Source organism: Cebus imitator, unplaced genomic scaffold (assembly GCF_001604975.1).
Source record: "Cebus imitator isolate Cc_AM_T3 unplaced genomic scaffold, Cebus_imitator-1.0 Scaffold166, whole genome shotgun sequence".
NCBI lineage: Eukaryota > Metazoa > Chordata > Mammalia > Primates > Cebidae > Cebus > Cebus imitator.
The window spans coordinates 4,330,810-4,351,256 of NW_016107481.1; the positions used below are offsets into that span (position 1 = coordinate 4,330,810).

Consider the following 20,447-nt stretch of genomic DNA (forward strand, 5'->3'; position numbering starts at 1 on the left):
CTCCTGGGTTCAAGTAATTCTCCTGCCTCAGCCTCCCAAATAGTTGGGACTACAGGCATGTGCCACCATGCCCAGCTAATTTTTGTATTTTTAGTAGAGACGGGGTTTCACCATGTTGACCAGGATGGTCTCGATCTCTTGACCTCGTGATCCACCCGCCTCGGACTCCCAAAGTGCTGGGATTATAGGCGTGAGCCACCATGCCCGGCCTAGATTTATTCTTAAGTACAATATTTTATATTTTTAAATGATATTGAAGAGATCTTTCTAAAAACTTTCACTTCTCTTAGTTGCTGATATCCAGGAATACTACTGACTTACGTACTGATTGTGAATGTAGCAACTTTGCTAACCCCTAGGTGTTAATTGAATAGTCTACATATATAATCATATCAACACATCACCATAATTTCCTGGCCCTAGGAAAGAAAAACCCACAGAATTCCATTGACTATAAGTTATTATTTAACAATACACAATGGTTTTCATTTAAAGAGATGTTTCTAGTTGTATAAATGCTGTAAGTAACACGATAGCTGGAAACAGTGTAGCCACAGTACCATCTTTAAATCACCCAAATAACTGAGGTACAATTCTATCTGCTTATGAGTTCACTAGGCACCAAGTTTTAGGAATCATACAGTCTTCGACTCTGCATCAATACAAATAAACTGCCTAAGAAAGGTACACTAAAAATTTAACATATTGACTCATAAATTCTAATTAAGTTCTCCATAGGTGAAACATGGCTAGGGAAGTTATGATGAATCCTTCAGAAACAACTTCTCAGAACCTTGGACAATACACTTCCCCACAAGGCTTCCTGGTGTTCTGGCAGCACTAACAGGACTCCCGTTGTTGCCCTTTCCCTTTGCTCACATCTTTCTATATGGCAAAAAACAACTTCTGGATAAATGATTTCCGCCACATTATTGGGTAGCACAACACAGAGCACACTGTGGATACTCAACAGCAACCTCTTTGCAAGAGATATTTGCCTCAGGGCCCCAGGAAACTAGAAACCATCTAGAGGCTGAAAGCTCTAAACTAGACAAAATGCCAGGGAGCCCTAATGACAGAAAAGACCCAAAAGTGAAACTCTCATTTTTGAGCTTTGAAGGAAACAGAGAAATGAGTTTATTACATGATATAACCTTTGGGTTGTCTCCACATACTAAATAGGAAAACTGAAGGAGTTTAAAAGTACACTTTCTAAGTTTATAGGATGATGAAAATGTTCTAGAGATGAATAGCTGCTCATAGTTACAAAACAATATGAATACATTTAATGCCAGTGAACTATATACTTAAAAATCGTTCAAGTGGTAAATGTTATGTGTATTTTACCACAATTAAAAAATTTTAAAGATGCATTTTCTATTGTTAAAAACTACCAGGTATTATTTAGTAATCATAGTCATTAAGGGCACTAATCATCAAGATCTGACAGCCCTGTGTTTGAGATTTGACTCAACCTGTTACAACTGTGGAACGTAGAAGCCAGTCATTTAAGCCTCAGTTTCCTTATCTGTAACACAGGAATAACAACATGCTTACCCACCCATTATAGGCTGTTGTGAACTTGAAATAATTTATGTAGGAACTTAGTAAAGTTCCTGGCACACAGAGAAAGCTCAACACATGTTGGCTCTAATTTTTTTTTTAGGTTTTCACTGTAATATGATTCTAGTATATTTTGTACAATGAGGACTAAAAACAAGGCTTAACCTTAAACTCCCAAACTGTAAGAGGCAACAATTTAAAAGAAGCCATGAGAACTTGAAATAATTTAACAAGTTGATATATATATATATATAACCAAGTATAACACAGTCATACAAAAACATTTAGTAGAAATTATAATTCACACATACAAAAACAGGCTACTTTATTTTTTGTCCCTTTTATATCCTATTTTAGACAAAATGATAAAACTCAGAAAATAACAGGAATGTACTAGTCCTAAAAACTGGACATTTTATAAATGAAACAGATATGATCACCTATACATTCTCTTAAATTCCAAATAATGAGGCTTACTGGCCTGTACTCTCAAAATCAACTTAAATAAATTTTAGCTTGATTTGGATGGAATATATACTCTTTCAATAGTTGATAATCCAGATAGAGTAAGTATATAAAATGATTCATAAGTCAAAACATTTCATACAAAAGGAATGGTTTTAACAAAACCCAGACAATATCAAGAGGAAATGCACTGAACTTAAAAACTTCTGAAACAGGCATTTTTTGGACCATTTAAAAAATACCAAAAAGTTCAGAACCGTTGAAAAACAAGTTTATATAAAATAAAGCCAAGGGGTGAAAAACTATCAAATGTATTAAAACCATCTAAAGCCAAATACAATATAACTGAACTATATAACTTAGAAACGGGTTTAAGTGCATTTTCTTTGTACAATTTAATTGACTATCACATGTAAAAACTGGCAATTAAGTAACATGCAATTAAATACAGATTTGCAAGCCTTTTGGCCATTATGTAAACATTAAAAAATTAAGTGAATTGCCAATTGAAAAATAAGAGCTTACATACATATCTTTAAAAAGTACAAATGGTAAAAGATGCACTATAAAATTGTGTGAAAAAAAATATTCATACCAAACAAAGATCTTTTTAGGCACTTGCATTCAAAAACATTCCTTTTATAAATAAGCACTTACAATAGTTTCACTCCAAAAAAATAAACCTGATTTTCCCCAATTGCACCTATCAGTTGAGAACTATATCATATATTAAGGATGCATTCAAATGGACCATTTTATGGGGAAAGTCAAATGACCTTTTAAAAAATATGAATCCACGTGTATCTTATTCACAACTTCACAAATACAGAATTTAAAGATAATTCCAGTGAGGCACAAATGTGACCCTATCAAAACATTCTACCATTCAATATTACCAACAGAGGATAATACAATACAACAACAACAGGCAAAACCCATGATTTAGCAGTTCCATACAAAAGGGGCCCTGTCAAAACACTCTTTCATAAAACAAGCACAATACCACGAAACTACACAACAACAACAAAAACCCTGAAATTTGACAACCCTATACAAATTGTGGAATTTCATCTTCAAGGTCTTCAAACTGTTGCATTCGTTTTAGCCTTGGTCTCTGACACGTTGGATTCACATCAGGCAAGCCAACTTCCTCAGAGTTCTCTTTAGGTTGACCAGTTCCCTGCCCAGGACAAGCCGATGCTTTGTCTGTGTCTGGCATTGACTTCACCATGAGACCCTGGGGATCATGAGCTGTGCCAGAAGGCACTGCTGTTGAGGGTGAAGCTGGCTTCTCCTCATTCCCCCTGACACTGATGGCGGGAGCATGTGGTTTATAAAATGTTGTCCAGTGTTGAGGCTGCAGTGTTCTGGGTGCTCTGACAGGAGCAAGAGGGTAGGAATCTGAAGACCGTCTCTCAGACACCTCTCTCACTGACCTGACTGGCTCGATGTATGGCTTACTGGGCTGAGTGGCATTGACAGAATGGTCCCCACCAATCTGGAGGGGTGTCGCCACTCCTTTTTCCTGGAGTGCACAGGGCACGATCACTGTAGTCTTGACAGTTACACTGTTTTGTTCATACTGTTTATCCTGAATTTTCTGTAGAGTTTGTTGGTCAAAGCCATTAAATTTGGAACAAACAGTAGTAGCAGTGTCTTTTCTATTAACTCCTTCAAAGGCGGGATTCTTGTAAAACTTGTCTAAATTGACATTTCCTATATTTCTGCCATTTCTCCCATTAGGAGGGCTTGCAAGAAGTAGTCTATCTATAGGCAAACTTACAGGTCTAATCTTGGTCCTTGGAGTACGCCTCTCCAGATTGTTTGTTGACCTATCAGATTTTAGAGAAAGTGGCTTAGGGGTTTTACCATCTTCTGTCTTTTGGGATGCTAATTCAACTTCTTGGTCTAGAAGCAACTGTGCTTTGTCTGAAAATGAAAGAAATCTATTTAATTTCATCTGAGAGTCTGAATGAGTTAGAGATGAATACTCTATCAAGACAACAGGAGTCTTACATATTTTTTCCAACATAATATTTTCAGTTATCTATGCAGAGGAGTTAAATATTTGCACAGTATTAAAGGTGCATATTGAATTTAAAAGTTCAAATTTTTTACTTATTTAAATCAATATGATGAACAGCTACAAAATACAAAAAAAACACTGGCTGAGTAACTTTAAATGCTGTGCATGAACAAGTACTTTCTGGGTCAAAAGACTATCACGATTTCAAAAGGCAGACATTGGAAAATAAACCTCAGAAAAGTGACACTAATTTACACACCAACCAGATGTAAGTATGCCCTGAATCTCAAGGATTTTGCCAACTCGCTCAATCTGCTTTTTAGTTATACTCAACTGAGTGACAGCATATCATATTAGATGCCTTAGATACTCTCCATATCTGATCAACTAATAAAGCATAACATCCATTCTGTCAAATGAAGGCTGAATGCTTTTAAGTTAAAAAAAAAAAGGCCATTTTCCCTATCTGCTCCCAGATTTTCTTTCTTCTGCAGTCTGAACCCACAGTCCATGTTTTCTCACTTAGAAGTCTCAGTTCCTCTAACTCTATGCTTTTTTGCTGCATCTATCCTAACAAATTCCAATTCCAGGAATGTTCCAGCCCTCCACTCTCCTGCTTTTCTGTTCACTGCTGAAACACACACATTCAACAACTCCATGCCTTGACACCATCCTGACTGGGCTGCAGCCGGTCTGAAGCACAGCATGCAGTTCTTTCCTGCCACCTAGTCCTTCATCCACATCTCTTGGACAGTGGTTTGCAGACAGGTGCCCACCAGAGTCACTTTTTGGTTGTTGTCTCATCTGACTTTCTTCCACACCTGGGACTGCTGCCACTCTTCCCTGGGTTCCAAGGCTCTTTTTTTTTTTTTTTTTTTTTTTTTTCTGAGACAGAATCTTACTCTGTCACCCAGGCTGGAGTGCAGTGGCATGACCTTGCTCACTGCAAACCTCCGCCTCCTGAGTTCAAGTGATTCTTCTGCCTCAGCCTCCCAAGTAGCTGGGATTACAGGTGCCTGCCACTATGACTGGATAATTTTTGCATTTTTAATAGAGACATGTTGGCCAGGCTGGTCTTGAACTCTTTACCTGAGAAGAGCTGCACACCTCGGCTTCCCAAAGTGCTGGTATTACAGGTAAGAGCCACCACACCTGGCCCAAGACTCTTTTGATTTGCTTTCCCAGGTCCTCCATACATTTATAGAGCATTCTAAGGGACCTGGTTCCTTGCAATTGGACTGTAAGCACCAATAAGCACCAATGTACATTATAAGCATCCTGAGGAAAAAACTTAAGAGCATAATGGAGAAGAATTCAGATTCTAAAGCCCAGTTGCCTGGGTCCTGGTTCAGCCCTGCATGCCACTTCTGCACTGGGCTAGGCAATCCCACTGTCCCATGTGTCTTCATCTGTGAAAAAAGACTCCCACATGTATCTATGTTGCCATGTAGTCTAGATGATCTACTAAGTGCTTCAAATTATTTTGTATGTAATATGAAAAAAGACTCCTACATGTATCTATGTTGCCATGTAGTCTAGATGATCTACTAAGTGCTTCAAATTATTTTGTATGTAATAAACTCTGAAAAGTGACATTTATTATTACTGTTCCTAAAAGCTTCATGAGATAGTGAAAAGGTTAGGTTTAGGAATCAGACACAACTGGGTTCAAATGTATTAGGAGCACAATCTTTGGCATTAGTCTCTTTCAGACTGTTAGTTATGGGTTGAATGAGGATAATGTTATTTATAACACAGAACTGTTATGAAGATCAAATGGAATCAAACAAATAAGTACAGTGCTTAGCACAGAGCAGGCATGTACTTGGTGAATGTTAGTTCCTTTCCTTTTTTTTTGAGACGGAGTTTCACTATTGTTGCCCAGGCTGGAGGGCAATGGCTCACTGCAACCCCCGCCTCCCGGGTTCAAGCTATTCTCCTGCCCCAGCCTCCCGAATAGCTGGGATTACAGGTACCTGCCACCATACCTGGCTAATTTTTGTATTTTTAGTAGAGATGGGGTTTCACCATGTTGGCCAGGCTGGCCTCAAAGTCCTGACTTCAGGTGATCAGCCAGCCTGCCTTGGCCTCCCAAAGTGCTGGGATTACAGGCATGAGCCCCACAACTGGCCCTCCTTTCCGTTTTACACCCTATACTCACTGATACTTGATTACACATTAAATTTAACGTACATGGCTGCAATGTGAAAAACTGGAATTTAGCTATAACAATGTAGAAATGACAATACCTAATGGAAGCTTTTCCACCAGCTTAACAACTAGCAATGACAGCAACTAATATCATAAAGAGAAAATAAGTAAATAAAATGATTGTTAGTCAAGGAAATAAAAGACATAAACATCTGTGTGTTTAATGGGTTAAAAGTAGGCCACGGGTAAAAAGCTTGTTAAAAAAAAGTAGGACTCTAAATTTTTTGAATTTCAGGAGTCTAGTTTGACTTCATATGAGCAGTTAGTTCAATGCACTGAACTATGGAGCCGGAAGATTCTAAGGAATATCCCATTGCTCAACACATTTCTATCTTGATTTTAGCTAATGGCAAAAAGCAAAAACAAAAACAAAATTCAGAAGAAACACAAAAAACACTTATAAACTCCAAGATGTCTTATTGTAAGAAGACTTTTATGAAGAATGACATTCATTTAAATGCAAGGTACATCAAAAGGCAACTTTCTCAATGGCTAGCCAAGATTTGTTAACTAATAAAAATTCATTCTCTGACTTCCCTCATCTCCCCTCACCTTGGCTTTAATCATGGTTCTACTGGCAAAGTTTCAAGTTAGCAAACATGTGTGTGTATATATATATATAATTTTTTTTTACATGGCTACTCACCACTGAGACATGCATCACATTTTTCTAATGCATTTTGCTTGCGTTCTGATTCCTCAAATGATGTAGCTTGTTCAAAAATTTTGCTTTCACTCTCTGCAGTATGGATATCCTGTTGATAGAAGATATATATATTTTTTCTATTTAAAAATATATTATTATGCAAATGGTTGTCTCCTAGCTATTTTTTTTTCATTTTAGGTTTGGGGTACATGTGAAGAACATGCAAGATTCTTGCATAAGTACACACAGTGTGGATAGAAGATAATTTTTAAAATGGAAGAAGTAAAATACAACCTCAAAATAAACAGTTCAAAGATTTTTAACTTATTAACATAAACATTACAAAGTTCTAATATAATTTCATAAAGATCAAAACTCACTTCCTTTGAAGAAAAAAATGGTGACTTCATGGAACGTTCAGTGTCTCTTTCTTCTGGTGATAACAGAGGCTTTGGAAAACAGCCTTGATCAACCTGAGGTGAAACAACACCTGTGCTACACATAACATCTTGTGGCTGTAGAGACCCATCAAAAATCTTCTGTGAGTAAGTAATGAGGAACTCTACCAAGCGGGCTTGATTTGAATACTCTGCAAGGGAGGAGATGGTGATAGGAGCAGCTGTTGGCCTTGACCTAATGAGACTTGGTCCAAATATCACCCCCAAGTTTTTGGAGTTCATCTTGTTTTCTTCTGCATGATCTACTACCCTGCAAAGCAGAACACATAAAATTGTATGAGATTTGCCTATTAGAGTTTCTTGATTGTAGTTTACTATGGGATAGGGAGGGTGGAGGAAAAATGACCTGCACAATAATACTAGGGGGAAAAAGTCTAGGAAAAGGTTACATTTATTTGATTAAAATATTGACCACATGCCAAACAGAGTTTCACAGTATTGGAATAAATTTTAAATAGAAGGAACTACTGCAGTTTTGCCAGCAGAAAGAAAAAATACCCCTAAAAACTGCTCCCATCTCAGTATACAGTATGTCCTTCCAAGCCCTTATACTGGGAACCTAAACATCAATGTCAGTTCTCTCACTGCCCATCTCTAGTCTTCAAGTCTAGATGATTTTCCCTTCTGAAGATCCAGTTCCAACGCCATTCCCACTCCTCTGGCCTCACTTCAAGCTCTTACCACCATTTATTGCTATGACTATTCAAGGAGCTCTGAATTGTAATAAAGGCCTCCTCTCCAACCTAGTTTCCATATTGTTGCCAGAAAAATCTAAAAGGCAAATCTGAGCCTGTCAAATTCCTGGCTCAAAATTCTTCAGTGGGTACCAAAGGAAGATGGTCAACACACCTGCCAGGCATGCAAGACTTCATCAGGCCTCTATCTGGCTCAGTTTCTACTACTGCTTGCTATACTGTAGAGCCTAACTAATTCACTTACATTTCTCGGACGCACAATGTGCTCTTGTGTCTCCATGTCTATGACTTTGTGCCTGGAATGCTCTTCTGTGTAACTTTGTCTACCAAGATACTACTTGGTTCTTTAAGTCTGATTCAAGGGCTATCTCCTCTGATTTATGCCCCCACCATGCAATCTTCCTCTGCATGCTGCACATAGCTGTTAGAACAATGATGCTGTACTCTCCTTGTCTGCAGATCTGTTCCCTCAGCTGATGAGACCAACAGATGGCTGAAACCCTATATTTTCATTCTTGTTTAGCCAGCAGAGCCTGGCACACAGGAGGCATCTGAGGGAACTATGTTGGCTGCGTGTACATATATCTTCAATGTCTCCCTTGTCCTTACACATACTATTGGAAATGAAATGTTCATTTTAAAAGTAACACTGCAACAATATGAACACACTTAACACTTAAGAATGGCTAAGAAGGTAAATTTTGTTATGTGGATTTTACCACAATTAAAAACAAAAACAAATCAACTGCTCACTAATGGATGCTCTAGTTACATAGAATTCTTACCGCTTAAGATGTACTATGAGATAATGAAGACTGTTAAAATTTGATGCCGGTAATTGTCTTAAAAGGTCTTTGCTTTTTAGAAGAATTCTGTTTATTTCTATATACATATTTGGCCATTTTTTGTCTTCAGGATTATCCTTTTTTGTCTCTTGTTCTTCATTTACATGTTGGATCTCTTTTGCAAGGTCTATAAATTCTTTGTACAATCGAAATAAAATAAATGGTTCTGGGAGCTAAATAAATAAAAATACATTAGGGGTGAGTATTCTATTTTTTCTGTTAATAATCAATTATTATTGACAGTTACAGAGTGATTTGGCATGTTCCTTTACATTAAGATTTAAAGTCAATCCACATTTAGTAATGTATATATTTGATACCGATGTAGTCTATAAGGTAAATCTAGAATCATCATCATAAATTGTGTCTGTATTAAAACAAAGTAACTGGTAATCAGTAAAACTAAACCTAAAGCTGCATGATGGAATTTTACAAGTCTGATATATGTCCTCTACCAGTTACATTCATGACTCTACCAAAGTTAGTATTATCTTCAACTGTTTTACTGAAATAAAACCCAGGATAATGCATGAAATAAATTAATTAAAAAGGCTAATAAACTGACTTTTATTGATATGGGAAAAACAGCAAGAACAAAAACACTGTCGACATTTTATTTATCTAATTTTTAAAATACATCTTGAATTGCCATAAGTAGGTCAAAGAAAAAGTACCTTCTCAAACTAACAAAGGGCATACCATTTTGATCTGCCCAGTGTCATAATGAATTTCAACGTTTCCACTTGCTCTGTGGTAAAATACAGGGTACCTCTGATTACTACTTGATGTCCTATTTTATCTGTGGTGAGGTAGGTGCCCTTTTCTCTGGTTTCTTCTGCTGGTACTAAAAAGGGGCAGCTCTGAGATCAATTTCTACCTACACCACTCTGGGATCTGAAGAAAAGTCACTTAACCTCTTGGAGCTTCAGCTTTCCCATACAGTAAATGAGTAGAATGAAAGCTACTCTCTAACATGTGTTTTAAGAATTGAGAATGGTTTCCCACATGAAAGTCTCTGTCACACAATATTTCTGAGACAGAATGAGAACTGATAGTATTAGACCCCATTCATTTCCTCTCCTTGCCTGGCTAGAAGAGATATAGAATGATTCATTATGAAATTTAGCCATTCAAAGGTACTTGGCCTCTATTTTTCAGTTGAGAGTCCTGTAAAATGTGATTAAAGATATACCAGTAGTTTCCTGGGCTAACATGGCAGATCCAACAATTATACCCAATTTCTTTCCCTGTAATCCCACTAAAATACAGTTAGCCCACAGGACTGGAAGAATAGGAGAGGAGACAAAAGTTTTACTTCATAAGCTGACGAGTTGAAGAACAAATGAGAAAGTACTGACTTAGCAGCTCTGAGAAAGCTGAAATCTCAAACTGTGAACCAACATCACTGACAGAATCTTAAGGAGACTCAGGCACTGTCAGCACTAGGTCTCCTGATTCTGCTGGAAGTTGGACTATCTGAGAAGTATTAAATCTGCAGATTCCTGTCACAACTTCACACTTCTGAGCAGCCTCTTCCCGAGAAGTCTCAAGATTTCTTCTCCTGGCAGCATAAAACAGAGGGTCTCTGGATGGGCAATGTCAAATACAAAGGACAGATAGGCAACTATCTGAAAATGGGGATTTAGTGACTATACATGCGGTGCTAAATGTAGAGATTCTGAGGCCTTCTTAGTCTACTTGGCTCTTACAGGAGTGATACCACACTCTAGGCAAGGCAAGACCTTCTCTGGGGTATCAGACTAGCCCAGGAGCAGGGACCTATAGAGTTAGAGGCATCAAGTGTTTCCCAAACAGCCCACCTAGATCACCCTATAATAAAGCTCAAAGCCTTCAAAGCCTTCACGTGTTTAAGAGCTTTGAAAGAGATTCATTTTAAGCAGACAACCACGAAGACAGAAATCAAATTGAGTAGAAAAAAAACCAACACAAAGGTCTAGAACTGTGCTGTTAATATGGTGGCCACAAGCCACATATGGCTACTGAGCACTGGAAATGTGGCTGGTCTAAATCGAGATGTGCTTCAAATGAGCAATATTCAGATTTTAAAGACTCACTAACAAAAAAAGGTAAAATTATTTTGTTAATCATTTAGAAATACTGATCAAAAGTTTAAATGATATTTTAAGTATGTTAAATAAAATATTAAACTTAATTTCACCTGTTTGTTTATGTGGCTACTAGAAAATTCAATATTGTATATGTGGCTCACATTATATTTCTATTGGACAAAGCTAGAGAATAAGCCAAGAAAAGAATCCTTTAAAAAAAAACTATAAATATCCTCAGATATTGTAGTCATTAAAAAAGAAAGTAAGTTGCAGAAAGAACAAAAACCAGAGTTCTGGGACATTAATACATGATTCCAGGAATAAAATAGTTCATAGCAAAGGAGAAAGAAATCATAGCAAGCTGAAGAAATATCTTAGAAAGTGTTGTAAGAAAACAAAAACAAGAAAGAAATGAATGATAGAGAAAAGATAAGGGAACTAGAGAACCTGTCCAGGTTGTATCCAAATAAGAGTTCCAGAGGGAAAGCACAGAGAAAATAGAGGGGAGGAAATGAGCAGCAAAATGGGAAGGTTCAAAAATAAAGGATTAACCAGGATTGGCAGCACTCACAGAGAGCCCTGAATAGTGGATAAAATATACCCACATCAAGACCTATACCTATGAAATTTTAGGATAACGGGAGAAAAAGAAGATTCTACAAGCTTTCAAGGAGACAAAAATCATAGGCCATATACAAGGAATCAAAAATGAGGGTTTCAGGCTTCAAAGAGAACAAAAAAAACCCTCCAAATTTCTACAGAAAAATAATTTTCAGCCTAGAATATTAGAACCTTTCACACTATCAACACAATGACATTTCCATTCAAGAGAGTAGAATATAAAGACATTCACGGATAAATAAGGTTTTAAATATTTACTCCTATTCTATCTTGCTTAAGTATAGGCATGACCAAAGCAGGAGAATGAAAAGAAAAGGGAAGACATGACAGGTGTTTCCTCATAAAAGAGGGGAAGGTGGAAAAGAGAGATCCCAGGATGGCAGCTAGTTATCCTATTTTTAAAAATCCAGTGCAAAATTATAGCTAATAAGGAGAAATAAGTTCTGGTGTTTTTTTTTTTTTTTTTTTTTTTTTTTTTTTTGAGAAGGAATCTTGCTCTGTCACCCAGGCTCACTGCAACCTCTGCCTCCTGGGCTCAAGCAATTCTCCTGCCTCAGCTTCCAGAGTAGCTGGGATTACAGGCATACACCACTATGCCTGGCTAAATTTTGTATCTGTGGTAGAGATGGGGTTTCACCATGTTGGCCAGACTGGTCTTGAACTCCTGACCTCAAGTGATCTGCCTGCCTTGGCTTCCCAAAGTGCTGGGATTACAGGCATGAACCACCACACCTGGCCTAGTTCTGGTGTTTTATACCACTGTAAGATGACTGTAGTTAACAATAATATATTATATACTTTTGAATAACTAAAAGGAGGGTATTGAATGTTCCCAACAAAGAAATGATAAATGTTTGAGATGATAGGCTAATTACGCTGATCTGATCCCTATGCATTACATACATCAAAACATCACTGTGTATTCTGTAAATGTGTATAATTATTACATGTCAATTTAAAAAATAACTTTTTTAAAAGGATCCAGATGGGAGCAACAGAACTGCAGAGATTTATGTTGAGGACTATCATTGCTATTCACTCTGACATTATCTATTCATTTTCATCCGAGGACAGAATGTCAGCTAAGCTTGGCTCAGATCTTTTTTTGTATTTGGCTCATGACGATGTGCTAATTAAGTTCTTACAATCCCTCCATGAGCTGCTGCTTGATGCTACTAAAGTCATTTACTTCATCCCACCGAGTACTCTTTGGACCTGCTCCTGCAAACTACAGGTATAACAATGAGCGAGTTAAAAAAATAATAATAATAAAGCAGCCTACTCCCTGACCATATTCCTGCTAGAATGTGCAGTACCCAGCTTATAGGACAGTCCTTCCCAATGCTCCAAATGTAGTAAATTTTGTGTTCCCAGGATGGATTCATGACCTTGCCCACTAACCTATCACAATGGCTATTTTAAAATAATAAAGGCAAAGCCAGCCTACAATCCAGACTGTTTTATTTACTTCATACAACACTGTGGATGGACACTGGGCTTTCCTTACACAGCTAGATTTAAGCTTTCAAGTCAGTTTTCCAAAGCTTAACAATACATTGTTTAGGAATAAATAACAAGTATTAAAACTATTAAGGAAAGAGAGCGAGTTATGATTACTAAAGACCGCCCTGGTGGAGTTAGGAGGATGTAACTTGGAAGAGAAACATGGGGGTCTTTTATAAGATATTGTAATATGATATTTTCTTAAGGTGGGTGATGGGAGACGAGTTTGTTTTTATTATTCTTTAAACTATACATATATTTCATATACTCTTTGATCTGTGCACTAATAATTAGCAAGATATCCATATGGTCTATGCCAATGAAAAACCATGTGTAGCAAATGTTATCAGCAAAATATAAATCATATTTTTGCTGTTTTTAATTTAATGGTAGGTTGGGTAAAAATGTTACCTGCCGAAGATACAATTTCAAGACGTCACAGATGTCATGTGAACTAAATTCTGAAATGTCTACCAAGTGCATTCCATTTTCCAAAGCTTGGCACAGTTTTTCAGTTTTTATTTTGTTTCCACACACACGATAAATTCCCTTGAATAGAAAAGAAAAAAATTTTGCAAAATTCTTCTTTAGTACAAATGGCTAAATGCAGATATCTACATATATTTGATTTTCAATCTTTTCCCTCTATTTCAAATTTTATTAGTATTTTAGAAAAAAACTATTCAAGGCCAAGTGAGGTAACATTTTCCATAGAAATCTGAATAAATTCAGTTATTAAAGATTATGCATTGCCATGTGCCTGGGAGGCCAAGGTGGGACAATCACCTGAGCCTAGTTGTTCAAGACCAGCCTGGGCAACATAAGGAGAACCCATCGCTACAAAAAAACATTTTTTTAAAATTAGGCATGTTGGCACGTGCCTATGATCCCAGCTACTCAGGAGGCTAAAGTGGGAGGGTTGCTTGAACCTGGGAGGTCAAGGCTTCAGTGAGCAGTGATCATGCCACTGCACTCTAGCCTAGGCAATAGAGCGAGACGCTGTCTCAGAAACAAAACAAAACAAAAACTACAGTAAGCGTTATTTTCCTTTAAAGTCTCCTTTTCATTAGAATAGGTTACACAGCCATTTATGCTTTTTAAAATTTTAAGAGTTACAATGTACCTGTAGACACAAAGCTCTATTTTCAATCTCTGAGGCACATATTTTGAGTATAAAAGGGATGCCATCTGGTTCCTTTTTTGCAACTTGTGTGAATTCTGCTCCAAATAAGTGTATTTTTCCTGGAAGTTTCTGATGACCACAAATGATGACTAAATTTTCCAAACACTTTCGATGACAAACAAGGAGACACTACAAGAAAATGACGGTTTGAAACTGGTTAATTTAACCTTAAAACTGTTCACAACTGGGCAAACTGCAAGTTGAGGGAAACATAATAAAAAGGAGTTTAAGCGGCATAACTTGTGCTATTTGAAACAGATTTAACAACAAAACAAAATATAAAATTTTAGAAGGCATACTGTAGTACAATTTATTAAACATATATTTGCAAAAGAACCCAAAAAGTAAAATTAATAACAAAAAAGTATAAAGTGAAAAACATAAAAGGGCCAATAAAATTCCAGAAAGATCTTACCTCTTCACATTCAACACCTTGGAACACTACAATGCCTTCACAATCCCTACACTTCGTGGGGGATCTCAATTTTCGAAACTTGTGTGTGAGAGCTGCCTTTGACATCAATGTCTTCTTAAATGTTCCAAGGGAATTGGGTCCTTGCAACAGAAACAATTTATAAAAATTTTAAAATGATAGAAAAATTATACCATGTGATACCATATTTTGAATACTCTTTAAACTCTGTAATCATTCATATATTATAAAAAGCTTTGAAGCTGTAATATCAAAATAGCTGCTTAGCACCCAATTTGTAGATCCAACTTACAGATCTCTTAAAAGGCATACACATTTATCAAGGATTTTAGCTATGAGTAACAATCATCACCAAGTCACTAAGATAATTCTAAAATAACATGGCACAATGTTTTCAGAATCAGCATATTTACACTGTTATTAATATGCCCTTTTATAGAGCTGGGAAGGGTGTTCACAGGTGGCATTAGAAAAAGCCCCTGTAAACAAAGAAAAATAGTTGTATGAGGTTAGAGTGTTAGCATTATCTGCATTACAGATAAAGTTATTCTTAATTTATTATAAAATTATGGTTAATATTAGCTAGTTACATATTAACATTATACTGGAGGTCAGATATTTCATTAATTTAGGAAATAATGCCAAACCAGGTATCTGTAGGCATTAAGCACACAAAACTAATGTATATGAATCTAATTCAAGTCATTAAGGTAACTGATTTAACTTTATCCTTCAACATCCACAACTTCCTTTCCTCAAGAAGTATACTTATTTCCTTTTCTTGCTTGGTTTCTTGCATTGTTTCTTTTGAAGAAGGTTTTTAGAATTTCTTATGCACTGTAACCCTTTTAACACTAAATCATACTATTAGATTTATGAAAATGTATAATCTCTAGACTGTTATTTTAGCACCATGGCAGTACATTTTACATCAAGTAGTTTTGCTACCTATTCTTATCTTTGTATTTGTAACATCTGGTTAATACATTACCAACCCATACTTATACATAATTGTTGGGATATATTTAAGTCATGGTAATTTTTTTTGTTTAATACACAATAAAGTATTGATTCTTTAAAATTATACTATTTTTCTCATATAGTATAAAAATATTATACTATATTTTTCTAATATAGTATAGAAATAGTATAAAAATTATACTATTTTTCTAATCAGTGCTACTGATTCAACTGATTTAGTGGGACTTCATTAGGATAAATACAATACCAGCTTCTGAAGGGGAAGGTGGCTCTCTTTCATCTAGATCATCTGCAGAGGACATGGTTCCACTGGATGGCGTTCGTGGAAGTTTTCGATGAAAGTCTCCTAAAAGAAAATTGTAGATATAATTACCTGACCATTCATTGTAGAATTTTCAAAATGGGAAATGCCAACACTTTTGAAATAACACAAGGCATACTATTTTATTAGCTTCAATGTAAAATTTGCTTCCATTATCATACTCTGGGTAACAGGGAATTTTGATACTCATTCCTGGGAACAAAAGGAAATTTAACCAAATCTGACTTTCTCAAACAAATTTAAAACTGATGCTCATGTAGTCCAATAACACTTTATTGCCAATTTCTGATAGTAAGTCCTAGAGATTGCAAACTCCACAAGTATAGCTGATATTTTCCATTCATGTCTAATATCTACTATGTGACAGTAGCTGGCACAACAGTAAAGTTGTCATTAAATGTTTGCTGAATTGTTATAAATGTATATAATACAACCAAAAGCTTTCTAATATACAAAAACCTTTGAATATAACAACCCAACAGTAACATCACATTTATGTTACTGGCAAGACGGGAGACTGGGAACCAGGAACAATAGCCCAGTTGTACTGGCAGGGAGTTAAGACCACAGGATACAAGCTATGTCAAAAAAGGACACTGCCATATGTATCAAAGCATGTTTAGAAGTAGCTCAACTGGGAATGAGGCTTATGTACTCCCTGCACAGGCCTATATCTAAGTAGAAGAATTCACCTTAATGTAAGGCCCTAACAGTTTCAGATTCAGAGTTAGAAAGGCCTTTACAAATTATTTTAAAGAACATCCCCTTCCCAAAGGATTTTTCTTCACAATATGCTTAAAGGTAGCTATCTAGTTTTCACTTTGAATATGCCCCCAATGACTGATAAATCGCAAGGTCGTATTGCTCCATTTTATAACTATTTTAATTGTAAAATTAGAATATTCCTTATATTTCTGAACAGAAATATGCCTCCCTATAAATCCCAGCCTTGGTCATATTTTTCCCAAATGGAGCAATCAAGCACTCTTTAACTTTAATCCCTTTTTACCTCCAGTATTTGAGGACAGCTGACAGGTTTCCAATTTTCCTCTTTCCCAGGCCAGGCATTCCCAGGTTTTTACCCATTTATCAGGTGATGTCGTTTCTAAAGTTTTGTCTTTATCACATGAAGTCTTATGGGATCCTAAATAATTCAGGGCTTGCTCTAGATTGGGTCATAATTTCTGGAGCTATCTAGAACCAGTTTGTTGTTATGAAACTAATTACATATATTCCGCTCAATATTAGGCTCACATTTCCAGAATGTTCCTTGAACAGTGCTAGTTTTAAAGAAGGCAGCAAACCCCAGTGCTGCATGAAAATATTTTCCTAACTTTAAATAGATGAGATTTATCTAAATGAGTAAAACTTCTGTGATATGTAAAAGAAGAAAAAGTCCTTGGAATCTGAGATGGGTCAAATCCTATAATCTAACTCTTAAGATCCTAGGAGAAAAAAATGTTGCCAGAAAGAATGGGCCTGGGGCAGTCTTTGGTAGAGGAGTAAAGAATGTTGGATGTAAGAATCGCATAGGTTCAAGTGCTACCTTCTTCTCCTGCTAGCTGTATAACCTGCGCAAGTTACCCTTTCAGAAGCCACGAAGGGAGACTTCAAAACACTTACTCTATTTCCCTCTGAGGATCATGAGATAATCTATATCAAAGTATCTTAATGCACATTTGTAAAAAATTAATAAGTAGTTGCAGGCACAGAAATAGCAAAATGACTTTGTTTATCACAGCAATTATCAAAACAATCCAACAGACAATGATAGTTATATTCACAGAATATACAGCTGTGAAAATAAAGATCTCTACCTACATTCACATAGATCTAAAATAATGCATGAAGTCACAAAAGCGTGATTCAGAAGAGAGCAAAACTTCACCAGATATAGGTACTAGCAACATTTAAAACAGCTAGAGAATGTTTATAAAACATTTCAGGATAATGGTTTATTCTGGTGGGAGACAGGACGATGCTACCAAGGAGGTGTACACAAGGGGCTTCTAATATACTGATTAATAATAATCATCTATTTCTTAGCCTGAGTGGTGAATATATGAGGGGTTTTTAAAACCTATTTTTTAAATTGTACACTTTCCTCTCTTTAGGTGTGGATGTTCACTATAAAAACAAGGTAGTTAAAAAATATCCAAAAAAGGACTGATCTTTCAATGAGTTTTCATTGCTAGACTTAAGTATTGATGTACCTGGACTTATAGATTCTGAATCCAGAGATCTAGATTCGCTGCTCCCTCCAGTACTCTCAGAGTCACTAAACATCCCAAATGTCCATGATCTTATAAAGGAAGGACCTTTAATGAAAAGAATAAAGTCAAAACTTGGCTACAGGTGGATTTCATAAGGTAAAATACTAACATTCTATCAAGTGAGACAATTCAAATTTCTTTAACAATAACCAATTATCAACTTTAAGACAGGCACCATGGTAACAACTGTGAATAAGATATCATAAACTTATAATCTAAGGCCTGATTTTTAAATTCCAGAGCACCAATTAACTTAACAATCACATTTGAACAATCTGAACTTTTGTAAATTAGCACTCTTTTTAGTGTGGAAAACTACCTGTTATATCTGCACTGTTAGAGCATCTGTCCTCTTCAATTTTATTAGAACTGTCAGGAAGGCGTATAACATCCTCTAAAGAGTTGGCAGGTCCAAATCCAGAAGTTTGGGAACTATTTAAATGTTTATTTACATTTCTGGAACAACAACAACAATAAAACTCAACACTCCAAAGAGTGATTAACAATCAGTTTATTTCATTCTATGTTTAGAAAAATCTATTAATGATCATAGAGGAATTAAACTAAATATTAAAAACAAATCATATTACATGGTTCAGCTTCTTATAGGAGTTGTAAATATAGCTTTTAAATTATTTGTGCTTATTACAATGGAAACATGGGAAGGAATAGCAAAAGTATAATTAATAATTCATGTCATGGTTAAACTTTTCTAGCATGACCTCTGGAAAACAGGTTAAATTTTGTGGACATTCAAAATATGTAAGGCCATCATATGCCATTCCCAAAGGATTTTTAACTCTTAAAGAAAAGAGGTCTGTGTCAAAATGGAAAGGCTTACTGTAAGTGAATTATATCTATTCCTTAAATACATCTACTTTGATACCATAAAATAACATTTAAAGAATTCCGAAAAATTTTAAGTTAATTTTGTCAGTCAGAAAAGATACCTCCTTGTACTAGATACTTAACAATGAAGTGTTTTACATTTTGAAATAATTTTGTCTATATATTAATTCTCACCCATCAACTTTTTCTTCTTCAGTTGAATTTGTAGCCTTGACAAATTCACTGTACTCTTGGCCTGGGTCATAGAGTTTGGCATTATCACAGAGAGACTGTAAACTGTTTGCAAGGGAAGCAGCCTGCAGATGCTGCATATGGAAGAGGTTAACTGTTACCTATGGACACAGAGACAAAAGGCAGAGTAACTCATGATATACAGAATGCTATACAAACATACATTTATTTCAATGACTGCATCAATAAAAATGCTATACAGTGAAGCATAAAGCACTGAATATCACTCTGAGCATACTATGTTACCTGATTTTGCATAATGTCTAGATTAGGGGAAAAAAGTAGGTTTAATCTAATATCTAGGAGTGATCATTTCCAGCAAAACTGGCTTTTAGCTGAAATGTTCAAAAATAACTTCACAAACTCCATGCCCCAAATGGTTCACAATTTTAGATCAATGTGTTTCTGAGGATCCTCATCTCTATATCCTGATGATCTGATCACAACTGCCTAAACTTTTCAGTAAAAGACAAGGGGAAAACACTTCCAGTTATATAACTATTATTTAGACTATTTTCACTTTTTTCAGTCCTATAAAAATAGAAATGCTTAATTACAGTACTCAGTTCTTATAATTAGATATTGCCCTTGAATCTATTCAAAATACATTATTCCATTGAGTTTCACAAATGCCTAAATATACTATCACTATTATCACTTGTACTAACAACAACAACAGCAGCAGCTGACAAGTGTGTACAATATGCCAGACCCATTCTCAGTGTCTTACATGAATAAACTAATTTGATGTTCACAAAAACCTAGGCTTTGGGTATATTATAGCAAACCGATAAGATACTGGTCCTCATGGACCTTTATGTTCTCCTGAGGGTCGTAACTGAGAGAAGTAACAAATTGTGTAAATAAGATACTTTCAGATACTGAAAAATGCAATGAATACTATATTACAATGTCAAATTATGCAGTATGATCAGGTTCATGTTTGTCGAAGGGTATTTCCAACATGGTAAGTCAGGGAAGACGTCTCTGAGGAGGTAACATTTGAACTGAGACCCGATGTAAGAAAAGCTTCACGGAGATCAATCCAAACAAAAGGAGGAGATAGTACAAAT

At 35.9% G+C, this 20,447-nt stretch overlaps 1 protein-coding gene across 2 annotated transcripts in view; it reads right to left on the reverse strand.

The window, feature by feature from the left end:
• Window positions 1-1,785: 1,785 nt before the first annotated feature.
• Window positions 1,786-20,447, reverse strand: part of ARHGAP29 (Rho GTPase activating protein 29) — a 77,397-nt gene continuing 58,735 nt past the window's right edge. For both annotated transcript variants that reach the window (XM_017544210.2, XM_017544209.2), the window contains 11 exons: window positions 19,318-19,475; window positions 18,614-18,750; window positions 18,235-18,339; window positions 15,947-16,045; window positions 14,701-14,840; window positions 14,226-14,414; window positions 13,514-13,651; window positions 8,850-9,082; window positions 7,292-7,619; window positions 6,912-7,020; window positions 1,786-3,957 (listed from right to left, as the gene is read on the reverse strand). In XM_017544210.2, coding sequence (XP_017399699.1) covers window positions 3,077-3,957; window positions 6,912-7,020; window positions 7,292-7,619; window positions 8,850-9,082; window positions 13,514-13,651; window positions 14,226-14,414; window positions 14,701-14,840; window positions 15,947-16,045; window positions 18,235-18,339; window positions 18,614-18,750; window positions 19,318-19,475 — 2,517 coding nt within the window. In that variant the 3' untranslated portion in view covers window positions 1,786-3,076. The remainder of the gene's footprint in view (window positions 3,958-6,911; window positions 7,021-7,291; window positions 7,620-8,849; window positions 9,083-13,513; window positions 13,652-14,225; window positions 14,415-14,700; window positions 14,841-15,946; window positions 16,046-18,234; window positions 18,340-18,613; window positions 18,751-19,317; window positions 19,476-20,447) is intronic.